The 18022-nt window shown below is 42.6% G+C and overlaps 1 protein-coding gene across 1 annotated transcript in view; it reads left to right on the forward strand.

Moving 5' to 3' along the window:
* Positions 1-18022, forward strand: part of ANKRD31 (ankyrin repeat domain 31) — a 98837-nt gene that overhangs the window by 31628 nt on the left and 49187 nt on the right. The window contains 7 exon segments of the mRNA XM_084833466.1: positions 849-943; positions 2320-2366; positions 5327-5920; positions 7408-7694; positions 7934-8061; positions 10464-10649; positions 15473-15615. Coding sequence (XP_084689592.1) covers positions 849-943; positions 2320-2366; positions 5327-5920; positions 7408-7694; positions 7934-8061; positions 10464-10649; positions 15473-15615 — 1480 coding nt within the window.

Below are 18022 nucleotides of genomic sequence, written 5' to 3' on the forward strand. Positions count from 1 at the left end.
AGTCATGATCACACGATAAATGCCTCATGTAAAAATGCCCTAAAATTCAAGGGTCTCTAGACAGGGCGATGGCCCTTTTATAAGAAAGTAAAGGATACATTTGTGGCTTGCAGCTCCCATCCTTTCCAGAAGTGTGGACCCAGCATCATATCAGCACACTCAACGTTATCCAGGGCCCTGCTACTGCTATTGTTGTTGATGGTGGGGTGTGGGAGGTGGGGTGTTGCCTCCCTCCTGCTTCTGCCTGTGCTCCTCAGCCAGCTGCAGGTCTGGCAGCAGCTATTCCTTCTTGCTGCCTCCGCCCTGCACTGGTATCCCTGCTAGGGAAGGACCTTGGAGTGAAGCACTCTGGCTGGCTTGCTCAGAGCTGTAGCAAGGATGCTGTGGATGAGACATCTTGTCCCTGTGGGAGCCTGGGATCAGCAGTGCCCTACTGCTGCAGCACTGCAATGATCATGGCAACTCTGGGGAAGGGTGGGGAGAAGAGAAGGCTGTGAGGAAGCACCTGGCTGTGGCTATGGCAAGGGCCCCTTCAACCCACCAGTGCCATGCTGTATTTCCTCATCCCTTGGCCCTCACCTGTATGTTGCCGGTCCCAGAAAGTGGGCCTCCCCACTGATAGGAGGCAAACATTTTGGTGGGTCCACTTTTTCATATCGTAAATTTTCTTTTAGGAACAGTTAGTGCCTTTTAGGCACTTTATAAATCCCAATAATTGCATGAACTAAATTGTTCCCATGATGCATCATTATATCCACTATTGTGTGTAAATGAGTGTGAAGGTACACAGATTAAAATCCAGCCCAAATCATCCCAAAGATATACATATGAAACTTCTTTTTTTCTAGAGCTGGGATGAACTGTCCAGTCATTGCTACAGATATTTGCCAGCCTGATTGTCCACAAGCTGCAACTGTGCATGGGGAATACAAGCACTGTATTTGTATGTATTTGTATGTTTATATAATGAAGAGTAACTTCTTTAAGTAGAGTTGATATACATTTTGTAGAAATATTTAAAAGTGGGGAAAGTTAAACTTTTGCTCCTCGCCTCCTATGATCCCGAGGCTGCTCAGGCTTCCATGTGGCTGCTTTTTACATAAAAAGCATGCATGGTAATTATATCACATCTAGTTTTGGCCTAGGTATATCTCTCTTAAACAACCCCGCCCCCTGTGCCACGCACACACACAAATTATGAATGCTTTTACATACGTACATACATACATACATACATGGAGAGTTCTAATTACAGAATTCCCAATAATGTCTACTTTGACCTTTACTCAGATCTGTCTGTATAATTAATTGGAACAAATGGGATCCTTGTATGACAGAGATCAGAACAACAGAAAAACATGGAAGAAATGGCTGCTTCCAATTCACACCCTCCCCCCATTTGTCCATGGAGAATTAACAGATGCTGATTTGGTTACTTGCTTCAACTTCAGAAGTGCTTCACAGGGAGAAGAAGGAGCTTACAATGATGGCAGAAAGCATTTTATCTTTTTATCTTTCCTTTACCATTTAAAGCTCCCAGATGTGCCAGCTGCTTGGCAGTGCAGCAGCAGATGCAGAGTTCTGGTCACCCCCACCCTTCTTTCCCAGAGGCACTCTTGAGAATGATGCTAGGATATTATCGTTGGATATTGTCATTCCAAGTGCCTCTGCTTTGGAAGGATGGTGACAGCCAGAGCTTTGCACTTGCTGCCGTGCTACTGAAGCTACTGGAGGCCAGCCCCACCCCTTATATTAGCAGAACTAGAGATCAATTTTAAGTTGTGCACTAGGTGTAAAGTCAATAAAAGCTAAATTGGGTAGTCCTACCTAGTGGGTGGAAGGCATGCTTTCCCTTATAGGGAAAGTGTGTGTGTGTGTGTATAATTTATTATTGCATTTATATCCCACCTTTTTTCCTCTTGTAAGGAACCCAAGGCGGTGTACATGATTCTCCATTTTATCCTCACAACAACCCTGTGAGGTAGGTTAGGCTGAGAGTCAGTGATTGGCCCAAAGTCACCTAGTGAGTTTCATGGCCAAGTGGGGACTAAAATCCAGATCTCCTGAGTCCCAGTCCAATATTTTAATCCCTACACCACACTGGCTATCGAAGTTATTGTGTTACATGATATAAGGTCATCCTCCTCCTCCTTGATGGCTAAATTTGTTATTGCCCATGTTACCCCAAGACTTTAAAACCTGGAACAGACCTTGGGGCAACTTAGGTAATTTTTTTAGAATTTAAAGGATGTTTAAAGTAATATGCAGTAAAAAAAGAAAAGAAAAGAAAGTTGTCGATCTTATTTATTATTGTTCTAGGTTTAGATTCTGAAATGGCAGGAACTCTGGAGACATCAGAGAGAAATGTAGGTCTGTTAATGTTTTTCTATATGCATACAGTCAACTAGTTTCAATTAGTTTATAGCTTATGAAACATGTTTTCACTGAAAAGGTAGGAACATATTTTCCCATATTTTAAAAATACTGTTTAAGAAACAAAATAGCTGTGATCTGAACAAAGATGGCATTACAAACCTTATTGGAGATTGATCTTGTTACATTTATGCAAATCAGCTAGCATGCCCATAGGAACTGTATAATGATACAGCACCTAACAGGGCAGGGGATATTCAAGACCACTTGCATGGTGTAATAATTTGTAACAGATCAGACTTGCCAAATTGTCCATCTAGCCTTTGAAAATGAATTTATGTAATTTGCCATAGCAGTTCCAGTGATCCTGCTATACTGAGCACCAGTCTACACATGACATTAATTGTTTATATACAATTAAAAAACACAATTTTTGTTATGAAAATAGCAGCTGCAAGGAAGCCTGAGAATTCTCAACACCATGGGGAGGGGAAATTTAACTCTTTCTGACCCTGCCATGGTCCCAATGAAAATCTCCTCTGAAGTTGTTCTTTACCTTTCAAGGGAAGCTCCCATTGGTGCCAGTGTTGCCTTAAGCATATAGTTTCAGGGTGGTTATTTTTGTTGAGACTGTGACAGGGAGAAAAAAAGTTAAATGTCTCTTCCCAGTCCTCCATGGTTGCTCAGCCTTCCCCATGGCTGCTATTTACTTCAATAATGTGCACAAATATTTTTGTATATATGCACAGGGGCAAATTGTGGCTTAAAATGTGGTGGGTTTAGTTTATTGATCAATGAATTATTTTCTATATCCTTTATTGGTTGTTCTTGCACTGCATTCCCATATGCAGGTCAAGATCTTAAAAGAAACATGTTTGTCTGCACAATCACCATGGGTAGAAATTTCAGAGCACAAAGCAAAGAAAGTGTATACTTTTAGGGATATAAAATTCCCTGAAACCTATTCCCCATCCTGGAAAAAGTCTCCCCAACTGTCATTTTGAAAGGAAAAAGAAACCAGGAAGGCTGGAATGTGGACTTATTTATTTCTTAGGCCAATATTTTGCTATTCCTTTGAGAAAATTATCCAAACAGCACGTTTCCATAAATACACAGCTGTTGTTTCCAATGACATTTCATTAAAATGAGTGACATGTCAATGTTTCCCACTGCCTGATTGTGCTACATGTGACATTACATCATGCATAATCTGTACCTAAATGAGAATGAGGAGAGAGGAGTTGTAGGCCTGCTGTATTTATTTTATTTATTTATTTAGGGGTGTTTTTATCCCACTCTTCAGCCGAAAAAGGCTCCCAGAGTGGCTTACAAAGATGAATATTAAGACAGTCCCTGCCCTCGAGCTTACAATCTAAAAGACACGACACAAAAGGAAAAGGGACTGGGAGGAAGGAGGGGAAGGAAAGCAAATACACCAATGGCTGATGAATAGGACCAGGGTGGTCTCCCCACCGCGATGATGTTCATCCTGGGAGGCAGGAGATGCAGCCCCCAGTGGCCCTTGGTTCTCTAGCCGATGGATGAGGCCAGAGTCTGCAGTCCCAGGGAACTGTCAGTTGGAGCTGCGTGTTCTTTCTAGCAGGGAGGCAAGGAGTGAGCTCCCTGCAGCTCCTCCCTCTCTGGCTGATGTAAAGGACCAGGTTGGTCTCCCCCCTGCAATGATGTTCATCCTGGGAGGCAGGAGGTGCAGCCCCCCAGTGGCTCTCAGTTCTCTAGCCGATGGATGAGGCCAGCGTAGCTAGGGATGGGTGAGAACTGTGCTTGGTTCATTTTTTAACAAGTAAGTACTTATCAAAATTCACAGATTTCTTCATAAATGGGACGGGAAAAAATTGAGATTAAAAAGATTTGAATGTGGGAGAATCTGAAACTAACAGATTCAACTATCCAGGCCCAGCGCTCGAAGTGCTTTCATTTGAGTGCCTGTGTATTCAAACATGTTTGTAGTGCTGAATAAGGGACGCCACTTCTTTTTTATGACAGACCTCTTATCTTTAATGGCTACATAGCAAACAGATACGACATCTAGTTTAGCTCATACGGGCACAAATTTATCGAATGCACATGGGTGAGAATTTAGTTTCAGTTTGGTTTTGATATGAATTTACTAAAATTTGCACATTCCTTCACATATTGAATAGAAAGCACTTGAGATTTTAAAAATCTGGACACAGGAGAAAGTGAAACTGAGAGATTTGTCCATGCCCAACTGCAGCCATATGTTTATTGTAATGTGTACTTTGGTCATGTGATGTGTAGTTTAGCCCCTCGAATGGCTTATATATATTTTCTAGGTGGGTTCCAGGCTGATTACAAGGCCAGACATGCTTGACTTCAGCTGTAGAACTGCTGTGTCATAATTCCATAAGAAGAATTATCCTATAAGTTATTTTGTTGTTCAGTCGTTCAGTCGTGTCCGACTGTTCATGACCCCATGGACCATAGCATGCCAGGCCTTCCTGTCCTGCGCTCTCTCCCGGAGCGTGCTCAAGTCCATATTCATTGCATCAGTGATGATATCTAGCCATCTCACCCTCTGCCCCTATAAGTTATATATACTGACAATATACATATTTTTCATATATCCATGGATATATAAGTGTATAAGGCTGATGGAGTCTTAGGTTTGGCTGAAATCTCCCAGGAAAGAGATCTGGGGATCACAGATGAGAAACCATTAAAAATGTTAGCTCTGTGTGTTGTGGTATTGTAAAAACTTTTTGTATCCTAAAAACCATCGCTTAAACTTGTGCTTCAGAAAGGTGTGTACGTTTTGATTGTTTCTGTTTAAAAAACAAATATAATAAGAGTTGGGGAAAGTGCCCAAAAGAGCAATTAAAGTTTATGAGGGGGAAGGAGCATCATTTTTATAAAGAAAGTTTAACAAATTGAGGCTTTTTATTGCAAGTTATCATGTGTGTTTATGATTTAGCTTCTACAGATATTAAATGATGAAGAAGACTCTCAAGAGACAAGCCTTCTTGCAGATATGAATGCAACAGAGGCATCATCAAAGGATTCAGTACCAAAATATACAGAGGTGTCAGAGGCTTTTCAAAGTGTCGGGATGACCAGTAATAAGAAAGATATGACAGAAAATGGTCTACCTCTTGAAAGAATGGTGTCTGGTATAACTGCAAATAGAGGAATGACTGAAAAGTTTGAAGTTAAAGATTTGATGGAACCACTAAGTGATTCTGAGACCCTCCAAATACTTGACATGTTGGGGTATCAGGATGATGCTCTCTCTGTGGATGCATCTGTAAATAAGGAGAGCAATTCCCTGCCAGCTGAGCTTCTCACCGCACTGAACTTGTCAGAATCTGTAGCAACACCTGTTGTCTGTCAACAGGTAGGAAATGGAAGTAGGCATAGCCTGGCAGAGAAACAACTGACACCAGGCCAAACAGATGATGGTTGCCCGCAAATAACAGATACACATTTAAAATCTCAGTTTTGTTTGCCACACCTGGAAGAAACAGAAACTTTAAGGATGGGCAAGTTGCCATGCCCTTCGGAGGAAGTGGTAGGTATGCTTTAAAAGTAAAATGATAATTTTCCATTTATGTTCACAGTCACATCTTTTAAAAATCATCATATGACCCAGAAAACATTTTCTTAGGCAATGTGGTTGGTTTATAATGGACAGTACCCAGTGCTAGTGAAAACATAACTTTAGTAGCACTAGTGTAAACAACCTCTAGCACAACCCCTTTATTTGTGGTCCTCAGGCCTGTGGACCAAATCCAGCTCACTTGTATCCCGATCCAATCCTCCAGGGTTCCCCAGATGGCCATGCCCCTACCCACAACTGCCTATCACTTAGTGGTTTCTAGATTTTGCACGTTTCCTCTCATTTTAAAAGGTTAAAATGCATCTTCAAAGGCATAGTACTGGCAATAAGAGCTTTATGCCAAAATATGCTTGTATTTTTCCTTTGGCCCTGCCCCCATTGCCTTTGGCTGTACCCACCACTGGAATATAGCCCCCAAGAGCTTCTCTGAAATTGAATTTGGCCCTCGGGTGTTGAACCTCTTTCAGTACCCTGCCCTAATTGCAGGAACTGGCATAATTTACACATGTGAAGTCAGCTAACTGGTTATGCTTAGTTCTGCTCTGCAAATTGTTTTTAAAAACTGGCTTAACTAGTTGATTATACTGCTTTGCTTGAATGGGGCAAAGAAAATGATATGTCATTAAGTTGGATGTGTTATTAGCAACACAGATTGGGATGAAGTAATACTGAGCAGTATTTCTTGTTAGTGATATCAGTCATGAATCTTGACATGCAGAAGCTAATTTTTAAGATAGCCAGAATTTCTAGGCTTCATTGGAGCTATTTTGCTTAGCAAACTGGTTAAATGTGGGCTAGATCACAGGACCCTCGTGGCCTTTTTGGCAGCTCCTGCCATCCCCCCATCAAAAGCTTCTCCAAAATGGAAAGAGATTCAACACCCCTGCCCTACTAGATCTCTGTCCCTTACATGGCCAGAAGAAGCCTTTCCATTCACAGAAGAGCAAATCTGGATCCAACCTGTTATTCATCATAACATCATTTTATTTTTGTTTTGAATAGTCATCTGCTACTGAAACTAAATGGATGTAAAAAGGTAGAAAATATTTTCTCTTAAATATGGTCATTCTAAAATAATCAGATATGTGAAGGAAATGCAGTGTGATACCCTTCCAAGTTCTGTGTCCAAAAGCCCCATTCAGATTGGGTAAGAAGAAGAAAAAACACACCTTATATAGAGAGAAACAGAGAGAGCAGTTCCATTACTCTTTTTCAGTGAAGAACCTAACATGTGAATTATGACTGAGAGGAATATAGGATTTTATGGTAAGGATCCATCCTGTTCTAATTTGGCAAACCTATGTAGCTTGTCTTGGAAGCCCCCTAAATTTAACCTAGAGATTCAATGATTTATGTTTGTATTTTTAAAACAAAACTTAAGTTGTGTGTAGAGCTTTATACTGATAATTTTTAACCGTTTCATAATTGCTTTTTCACAGATTAATTGTGAGCAGTATGAGCACAAATTAATTAATTCAGAACATCGGAATATCATCTCTCACAACTTACTAGCTGAAAAAGGAAATTCCATTTTAAAGGACACCAGTTTACGTGAACAACCTGCCCAAGTAACTTCGTATACATTAAGGAAGTCAGCCCGAAAAAGAAAGGACATTACTGTAAATTATGTAGATTCTTCTTCCAATTGTCAACTATTTCTAGAAGGGATGCATCAGAAGACACACAGTTGTGAAGCTCAAACAAGACCGTCAGCAAAAGATTTTGAGTATGATATCATGTAATGTTTCCTATATAAAAGAGATGTTTTATATATGTTATAATATTTGGGGATATTTGAAAAAGTACTTAATTCCCATTTAAAATTTGGATGAGACTAAATACACAGTTTCCCTTATCCTTTGCAGTTTGAAAGAAATTGCATTTTAAAATGTATATGAATGAACACCACCTTATGTTGTCTTGAAAAATGCATCTGGTAATTAAAAACCCTTTATTTATCTGTAGATTTAACACTGGAGATAAAGCAGATGAGTGTTCAGAGCTGGGAATCGACTTCAGCCACTGCTCTCCTTTGGATGTGAATACCAATGTTGAGCAGGTGAGGAAAAGCCAGAGGATTGCCAGGAAAAGTAGTAAGTAGTGCTTTTGATGTTCTGTTTATAGCTAAAAGGTAATACACTTGTTTCTAAATGTATCCATGTGACAAAGTATCATGTTACTATTTACAACAGGGATCCCCAATCTTTTTGGAACTGTGAGCACACTTGGGAATTTGAGAAACAGCTGTGGAAACCATCACAAAATGGCTCCCATGCAGGATGTGGCTAGTCACATACTGGCTGCTGTGGAGGCTTAGCTAGTTAAGAAATGGAGCAGGGAGAGAAATAGCGAGGATAGAGGATGGGAGGGAGGAGGAAATGAAAAGAGTTTCTTCCTGGCCCACCCAGTCTTCTTCTGTCCACATAGACCTTTCCCCTTTCTCTTTTTCTCTGCACTCCCAGCCTCTAGCCTCACTCTTTTTCTCCCCCAATCTCTTTCCTCGATATTTCTCTCCCTTTCCCATTCTTAGCTTTTTTCTTTCTCCCCCTTCTCCATGCCTAACCTTGCTCTTTCTCTCCCACTGACCCCTTTATCTTGCTGTTCCTTTCCACTCCTAGCCTCTAGCCTTGCTGTTTCTCTGTCCCGACCTCTTTACCTCACGGGTCCCCCTCCCCCAGCCTTTAGCCTTTAGTTTCTTCCCCCCTACTCCTTGGCCGTCTTTCTCTTCCTGTTTGCTGAACATCTAATCGGGGGCAGGTTCAAAAACAGGAAGGAAGAACCTGGCACCCTAAAGTTTTTCAGTTTTTTATTTCATTTTTTTTTAAGGGGGCAGTGAGTGAAGAGATGTGTGGGTGCCATTGGAAGTGCCCATGGGCACCATGCTGGGGACCCTTGAGTTACAAGCTCCAACTGAAAGCCTGTATCTATCCCTCACAATGATCTATCTTGTACTGTCATGATCCCAACCCAAAGTGGAGTTTCATTAGGGCAGGGGAGAGCCTACATTTCCGAATCCAAGCACAGAAGCAAAGAGTATTGACTCCTGCGCATTACAGTGGTTAACTTGGTTGGCATGCACCCCTCCATCAAATCTAAATGCCAAGCTCTCATGATTCCCAATTGTTAGTTCATACTGAATTCCACCACATCCTTCTTATCCTTGGGGACAGAGGGGCAAACTAGATGTTTAGAGCACTTAGAGAAAATGTCTAATAGCAGAAGGGGCTGCTCCTCTCCACCCTAAGACCCTGTTTATGCCTACAGAAAGCTCCCTGGGGGAGGCCCCAAAATGGGGCATTCTGGGTGGAGGATGAAAGAAGACTTGTATCCGAAGCCCCTTCATCTTCCAGGGAGGCTTCAGGACTGGGGAGGCCTTTATGCCAATCTGGAGCTGGCATAATTAAACAATCTTTTAAGGGCAAAAAAAAAAAAAAAAAACAGTGAGGTACAAAAAAAATTACTTCTGTCCAGCTTCCAGTCCTGGCTACCACACTCCACTTTGCACCCCACTCCAGTTAGGATTGCACTGTTAGTGATTACTGACAAATTCCAAAACAGCAGGAATTTCAAGATTTCAAAGCAGTTTATTTCTCATTCCTTTACAGCTGGAACATCAGTAAGGGTGCTTCCAGACTGATGGCTTCCAACACTACTAATCAAAAGACATTGTGCAGCTATTCCATCTTTTCTTCCTTAACAGATTTTTTTGTGGAAAGAAAAAAAGATGGAAGAAGCAGCAGGAAAACACAGGAGGGTTACAAATGGAAGAACCACATTGTCTGGACCCCCCTCCCCACCCTTGTAAAATTCTATGAATGGAGCAGGATGATTGTACAATAAAAGCCTAGTCTGGAAGCAGCCTAAGACTCCAGTATCTGGCCAAGGTTATACCATGTAGGCAATGTGTTTATGATGTTTCCTCTTAAGATCTTTTGTATATGAGCTTTTCTACACGAGGCATTTATTGTGCACTCGTGATTCCTTGCGGTTGTTTATGGATTCTTTAGACAACAACGTGATCTTGAAATTTTGCTTCTGTTTTTTAAGAGTGCTTTCCCGGGTTCTTTTAGAGTGGGGAAAATGGAGTATTATTTCTGAAGGTAAAAGAAAAGTTATTTTCCTACTTGTGTAACTGTGCTATTCTGCTATAGCACAACGCCACCTAGAAATTATGTAGCTGAAAAGCAGGAAATGAAAAGCTCTTTGTGTAGAGCTCAGGTCTCAATTCTGCAATGAAACCGAAAGTAGATACAGTGGTTTATCAGCCTCATATACAAATGCTCTATGTCATTAGAAACAAGAGATTCAGTCTTGTTATATGTTCAGATATATTACTGAAACAAATAATGCATTATGTCATGGTTCCCAGCAACAAGAGGAATTTTTAGTTTTATAAATTTTAAATAATAAACATATAAGGTTAAATTAGACAACAGTAGTCAAATTTCAATATTGCTTGCTTACTGAATCCTTTTCTTTTGTGTATATTTCTCAGGAAAGCAAACCACTTTTAAGAATTGTTCCAGTGATTCTTCATGTAATTACATTTCACTGTCAAGAATCAATAGAAGAAACATTTTTGGTCAAACATTATTGCATAGAGCAGCTATTGAAGATGACCTAGACAGTATATGTGCAATGATAAATGCTGGTGCAAATGTTAATGCTCAGGACTATGCAGGTAAGCGTAGTCTCCAATGTAAATTTGCTTTAGAAGCTAAAAATATATATAATGGGATAATAATGTGTGTTATTAAATTGGAACAAAGTACATATATTGTACAGCTTAATTCTAAACTTGTTAACTTGGCAGTAAATCCCATTTTGTTCAGTGATTAGTACTCTAATAGCATACTGCTGAGTATATATGTTTACTCAAAAGTAAGTCCCATTATGTTCAGTCAAGCTTACTTCCATGCTTGCTATGGCTGCTTAACCTGGGAGTAAGCCCATAAAGTTATGGTTTGTATTGACCTAAGATATGGCTAGCATATCCTATACCTGTTCATCCCAGGAGGAGAAAATACACTACAGACAAAATCAGATAATAGTGTAAATGTATGTATGTATTTATTTATTACATTTCTATATCGCCCATTAGCTGAAGCTCTCTGTAGAAACAGCAGACACGCCCTCGACATCCCTGGAAATACTGCCAAGTCCCACTAATCAGGGACTGTGCTGGCAATGTAGCCCACATGCCACCTACAGAGTGAGCCAATTAATTCATAATGACAAGGATATCCCCCACACACATAGCCCAGCATACATCCCTGTGTTGCAGCTTTCCCAACACAAAAAACAATACTGCCACAGTACTAGAAATCCCAAGGAAGGGGGTTGAATCCCCTTATCTGCTCACAAGCACTTGTTTGGAGCACAGCGTTTAAGAGGAAGGGTGGTACCCAGACAAACAGCACTTACATAGCTTCCTGGGCAGAACTGGTAAGGCTAGCTGGTAAGAATAGATTCAGAAGGTCTTGGACAGAAGGGGGAGTTCCTAGCAGCAGGGCTGGGTTGGCATTATAATAGTTGGCAGTAGAGTGGTTCACTGGCCTAATAGCTTAATGGGACCTCATTGCAGTTCTTAAATTTTATTTATTTATTTATTTCTATGCTGCCCAATAGTGAAGCTCTGTAGGTGGTTCATAAAAATTAAAACCACAGAGTGCAACATAGAACAATATAAAATATAAAAGTTTAAAACCACAGTATAACAATACAACCAGAATAAAACCTAGCAGCAATGCAGAGGTTTAAAATACAGATTTAAAACACCAGAGCTAAAAGATTAAGAAGCTAAAATGCTAAAATACTGGAAGAATAAAAAGGTCTTCACCTGGCGCCGGAAGGAGAGCCTCTCTAGGGAGCACATTCCACAGCTAGGGGGCCACAACAGAAAAGGCCCTCCTCCTGGTAGCCACCCGCCTCGCTTCCTTTGGCAGAGGCTCCCAGAGAAGGACCCCTGAGGATGTTCTTAGGGTTCGGGCAGGCACATATGAGAGGAGGCGATCCTTCAGATAACCTGGCCTCAAGCCGTTAAGGGCTTTGAATGTTAATACCAGCACTTTGAATCGGGCCCAGAAATGGACTGTCAGCCAGTGCAGCTAGGAAAGTGATCTCGTTGGCCAGTCCCTGTTAACAATCTTGCTGCCCTATTTTGGACCAGCTGAAGTTTCCAGACCATTTTCAAAGGTAGCCCCACATATAATGCATTGCTGTAATCCAGATGAGAGGTTATCAGAGCATGAATAACTGTAGCTAGGCTATCTCTGTCCAGATAAGGGCATAGTTAGTATATCAGCCTAAGCTGATAAAAGGTGCTCCATGCCACTGAGTTCACCTGTGCCTCAAGTGACAGATCTGGATCCAGGAGCACCCCAAACTATGAACCTGATCCTCTGGGGGAAGTGCATCCCCCTCCAGAACAGGTTGAACATCACCTAGCCGGGCAGACGAACCACCCACTAACAGTACCCCCATCTTGTCTGGGTTGAGTTTCAGTTTATTGGCCCTCATCCAGTCCATTACCGTGCCCAGGCACTGATTCAGAACAGCCACTGCCTCACCTGGGTTTGATGAAAAAGAGAGGTAGAGCTGGGTATCATCTGCATATTGATGGCACGTCAGCCCACACCTCCGGATAACCTCCCCCAGCGGTTTCATGTAGATGTTGAACAGCATGGGGGATAAAACAGAGCCCTGTGGAACCCCATGGCATAATTGCCAAGGCACAGAGCAATAATCCCCCAGCACCACCTTCTGGAATCGGCCATCCAAGTAGGACCGCAACCACTGCAATGCAGTTCCTCTAACTCCCAACTCAGACAACCTATCCAGAAGGATACCATGGTCAGTGGTATCGAAAGCCACTGAGAGGTCCAGGAGAATCAACAAGTTCGCACTCCCTCTATCCCTCTCCCAGCAAAGGTTATCCCACAGGGCGACCAAGGCAGTTTATGTTCCAAAACCAGGCCTGAAGTCTGATTGAAATGGATCTAGATAATATGTTTCATTCAAGAGTGCCTGGAGTTGTCCTGCAACCACCCGCTCAAGCACCTTGCCCAGGAAGGGGATGTTGGCCTCCGGCCTACAGTTGTTAACATCCTTTGGGTCCAGGTTAGGCTTTTTCAGGAGTGGCCTGATTACCGCCCCTTTTAAAGAGGCCAGCACCACTCCCTCTCTCAAGGAGGAATTTACAACCTCCTGGTCCCAGCCAGATATCCCCTCCTTGTTTGATGTAATAAGCCATGAAGGGCAAGGGTCGAGCACACGGGTGGTTGACTGGCCTTGGCCAAGCACCTTGTCCGCATCCTCAGGTCTCAGTAACTGAAACTCTTCGAATAAAACTGGACCAGATGGTGCTATGGATGCCTCTACTAATGGAACTGCATTAATCCTGGTATCCAATTCATGACAAATCTGAGCGACTTTATCTTCAAAGTGCTGTGCAAAGTCGTCACAGCGTGCTACCAAGGGTTCCATAATCTCTCTCCCTGACCCAGAATGTAACAGGCTGTGAACTGCTCGGAAAAGCTCTGCTGGACAACACTGGAGAAGATGCAATGCTGGTGGAAAAGAACTGTCTCTTTGCCACCCTCACCACCACTGGGTAGGCTCAATAATGAGCTCTTACCTGTGTTTGGTAAAACTCAGCATGAGTTTTCCTCTACCTGCCTTCTAGCTCTCTCCCTTCTTGCTTCATTGCCCTCAGGTGTATACCAAGGAGCTGGCCGAGCTTTGCTCACGGGGAGAGAGTGCTTGGGCGCAATTGTGTCAACCGCCCGAGTCATCTCTGCATTCCACAGAGCGACCTGAGCTTCGACAGGAGCACTAGCCATACCAGCAGGAAAATCCCACAGAGCCCTCTGGAATCCATCAGAATCCATTAGCCTCTGGGGGTGGACCATTTTAATAGGTCTCCCTCCTTGCAGAGGGGAAAGGCTGCCGAGAGCCTAAACATCAGCAGGAAGTGATCTGACCATGAGAAGAGGACAGTTGTTAATTCCCCCACTTTCAGATCACCAGCCTCCTGCCCAGTCAAGAAAACCAGATCTAGTGTGTGTCCTTTCACTTGTGTTGGGCTGATGACATGTTGAGACAGCCTCATGGTTGTCATGGCATCCTGAGTCACCCCAGATACAGTGGCCTCGGCATGGAAGTTGCGATCCCCCAGAACCATCACCCTAGGGGTCCTCAACACCAAGTCCGAGACCACCTCGGTCAGCTCAGGCAGGGAGTCTGATGGGCAGCGGGGTGGGTGGTACACCAGCAGAATCCCTAATCTATCCCGGGTACCCAACACAAGATACAGACACTCAAGATCCACACTCGAATGAACAGGAAGCCTAGAGAGGAAGATAGAATTCCTATAGACCATGGCCACCCCCCCGACCCTCAAGTTGGTATTGGTGCTGCACCGAGTACCCAGGAAGACACAGCTGGGAGAGCGTAACCCCTCCCAGTTCCCCCACCCAGGTCTCAGTAATACATACCAGGTTGGCCCCATCATCCACAATCAAATCATGGATGAGGGAGATTTTATTTTGGACTGAGCTGGCATTCAGCAGCACCACCAGACCTGAGGGCAAGCTGGCAAGGCCACCAGGAGCCATCTGGTTGGGGGGAAACCAGAAGAGGGTATAGCTGTGAGGTATCTTGCTTACCTCTTCTCAGGTACCTCTTCTCTTCAGCTGGCCTGTTGATCCCCCAATGCCATGCCTCCCCCTACCTGTGATGGTGGCATCCCCCTGACTCCGAGTTACTCAATATATTTCCCAGACACTTATTAAAAATGTTAAAATATTAAATACAAAACAATATAAAAGAGAGCAACAGCTAAGAAGGAGCAAATGAAAATCCACATTTCCCCCTTTCTTTTTATTCTTTGAAGCTGCTGCCCTCTGCTGCATGAGAGCCTAATGTGATGAGAGCCAGTATGGTGTAGTGGTTGGACTGGGACTCAAAAGATCTTCGTTGAAGATCCCATGAAGCTCACTGAGTGACTTTGGGCTAGATACTGACTCTTGGGGTTGTTGTTGTGAGGATAACATGGAGAGGAGGAAGAGGACCATGTCAGCTGCCATAGATTTCTTGCAAGAGGAAGAAAAGTCAGGATATAAATGTAGTAATAATACTTATAGTACTACTACTAATAGTACTACTACTAATCGTACTAGTACTAATCATAGTAATAATGATAATGTTGTGCTCTGATTTTTTGAAACTGATGGAAACATATAAACATTATATGAATGGGAACTGGAAGTTAAAGAGCAAATAATCCTATAGAGTTTATAGTAGAAAGCAGGAACCTGTGGCCTTCCAGATATTGTTGGCTCCAGTGCCATTCAGTCCAAGCCAGCATGGCCAGTGGTCAGGGATCATGGGAGCTGTAGTCCAACAACAGCTGGAGGACCACAGGTTGTCCATTCCTGGCATAAACTCTAGCAAAGGAGCACTTTATCCCATTTAGAGAAAATAGAGTATTTTTCTTTGCTACAGGTTGGACTCCACTACATGAAACCAGTGTGGCTGGTGGTTTTGAGACAACAAATGAACTTTTAAAAGCAGGAGCTGATGTTAACTGTAAAGGAAAGGAACAAGTAACACCACTGCATAATGCAGTTAAAGAGGGTCACTACAAGGTATCATTCCTGTATTGGGAAGTGCATTGCAGTTTGTATTCTACAAGAATGTTGTATATGGTGCTCCAGAAGGGCACATTACCTGTGTTCTTTATGGACCTTCTAGTTACCAATCACATTTGTTGACCCCTGGACCAACTATGTAAATAACCCTCTTAATAAACCTCTTAATTTTGTTCATCATATAAGCTTGTCTCTAGTGGAGCTGTCAATCCCATGCCTATGCCATAGGAACTAAGCTATTGAGTTTCTATAACATGTAGAGGTTTTATTTGGGTGGCGGTTGTTAAAGGGTTTATAGCTGAGAGTGTACCCTAAGTGTGAGGTCTGTTTGACAGTTTCATTAAAAACTGTGGCATGGAGTTCCATAGACCCAAGCCTGAAAGATTTACAAAGGGAACATAAATGGGACATCCACATTGTGTTGTTGCAGTGTTGCAAATCGTTTGTTGTTTTTGCTGCAACAGCCACGTTAGTCTGTTGCAGCAAAAACAACAAAGGATTTGCAACACTGTAACAACACAGTGTGGATGTCCCATTTATGTTCCCTTTGTAAATCTTTCAGGCTTGGGTCTATGGAACTCCATGCCACAGTTTTTAATGAAATTAAATGTACCAGCACATTTGGTCAAGTTAGTACAATCATTGTACACAAATCAGGAAGCCACTGTTCGAACATCATACGGAGATACTGATCAGTTTAAAATAGAGACAGGAGTACAGCAAGGCTGCATTCTTTCACCTTTTCTTTTTAACTTCTATGCTGAAATGATCATGAGGAAATTAGAGCTCGAAGAAACAGAAATCGGGGTAAAGGTTGGCGGAAGGATTATAAATAATCTTCATTATGCTTATGACACAACTCTCTCAGAAACCAAAGAAGGTCTGGAATATATGATCAAGAAAATCAAAGAAGAGAGTGAGAAGTTTGGCCTCTCCTTAAACATGAAAAAGACCAAGCTCATGTCCACTGCAAAGAATGGAAACATCAGCATAGTAGTTGATGGTGAAGAGTTTGAATGTGTAGAAGAATTTATTTTCTTAGGATCGCAGATCAATCATAGCGGTGAATGCAGCCCAGAAATAAAACATCGAATTGCGATGGGTTGCACAACAATGATGAGCTTGAACCGAATATGGAAAAACAAGGACATCAGCTTGACAACTAAGTGCAGTGTAGTTTGTACCACCGTGTTTCCCATAGTTACTCATGGATGCGAAAGTTGGACAATGAAGAAACAAGACAGAAAGAGAATTGATGTATTTGAGCTGTGGTGTTGGAGAAGGCTCTTGCACATTCCTTGGACAGCTAAGATAACAAATAAGCAAGTACTGGAACGTATAAACCCAGACATGTCACTGGATGGAAAAATCATGAAACTGCGATTGACTTATTTTGGCCATGTTATGCAGAGGAACTCACTAGAAAAAGCAATTATGCTCGGATTGGTTAGCGACAAAAGGAAACCTGGCCACCAAAGAACAAGATGGCTAGATACCATCAAAATGGATACAAACCAGAGCATGGAACAGCTCAAAGAAATAGTACAAGATTGGGATACGTGGAGAGAGATGATCCATAGAATCGCCAAAAGTCGGACACGACTGAATGGATAATATCATCAACATGGCCATCCCTCAAGAAAGGGATTGTCACCTTGTCTACCAGGTTATTAGACTGGTTACTTACTTTGGCTGCCTACAGACTGGGGGCCCCAGGAGGATCTCCACTGCTGCACCATACCAAGGCTCAGCAAGGACTGCATCATTTCTCTGGCCACTTCGGTAACAGCAAGGGGAAGGGGACAGGCTCCTAACAGCTAACAATCCTCCTGGTTGCTGCTCATGTGATAAATCATGCAGTTGGGCTGCATGAAGTTGAGACTGGGAAGATGGATATCAAGGTCTGCTGGAGCTAAATGCCCCCAAGGAAGGTGTGTCTAGATGGGATATAGAGAGCTAGTCAAAATGACAAGCATCCTGATTGAGGCATGTAAGATCCAGGAAATTAGTTAATAGTGTTGTTGGCCTATGCATCCCCCTTCTGGCTGACCATGACAATGTGCTTTCTCAGTATATCTCTGAGGGGTGTGTTCCCCAATGTTTTCTACTAGTCTGAATTGAGAGGTCAAACATGCGTGCTAAACTTGTGTTAGTCCAGTAGGCTATGACCCCATAGGCCCCTCAGCACTGGTCAGCATGGCTTGATCTGCAGTCTGGGCCCCTGGGAGATCACAAGGATCCCATCATATGTCTTTCTCATGGCTAGATGGTTGGGGAGTTGCTCTGTGGACTGAGAGGAATGGATTCTAGTATTGCCTCCCTCACTTCTTTGCATCTCAAATAATTGTTTGGGTTGCTCGGTGAAAAGATTATTTTTGCCTTTGGGGGCTCAGTGCAATGTTTC

The sequence above is a fragment of the Heloderma suspectum genome, chromosome 2, assembly GCF_057233095.1.
Source record: "Heloderma suspectum isolate Gila_16-S chromosome 2, 16-S_ref, whole genome shotgun sequence".
Classification (NCBI taxonomy): Eukaryota; Metazoa; Chordata; class Lepidosauria; order Squamata; family Helodermatidae; genus Heloderma; species Heloderma suspectum.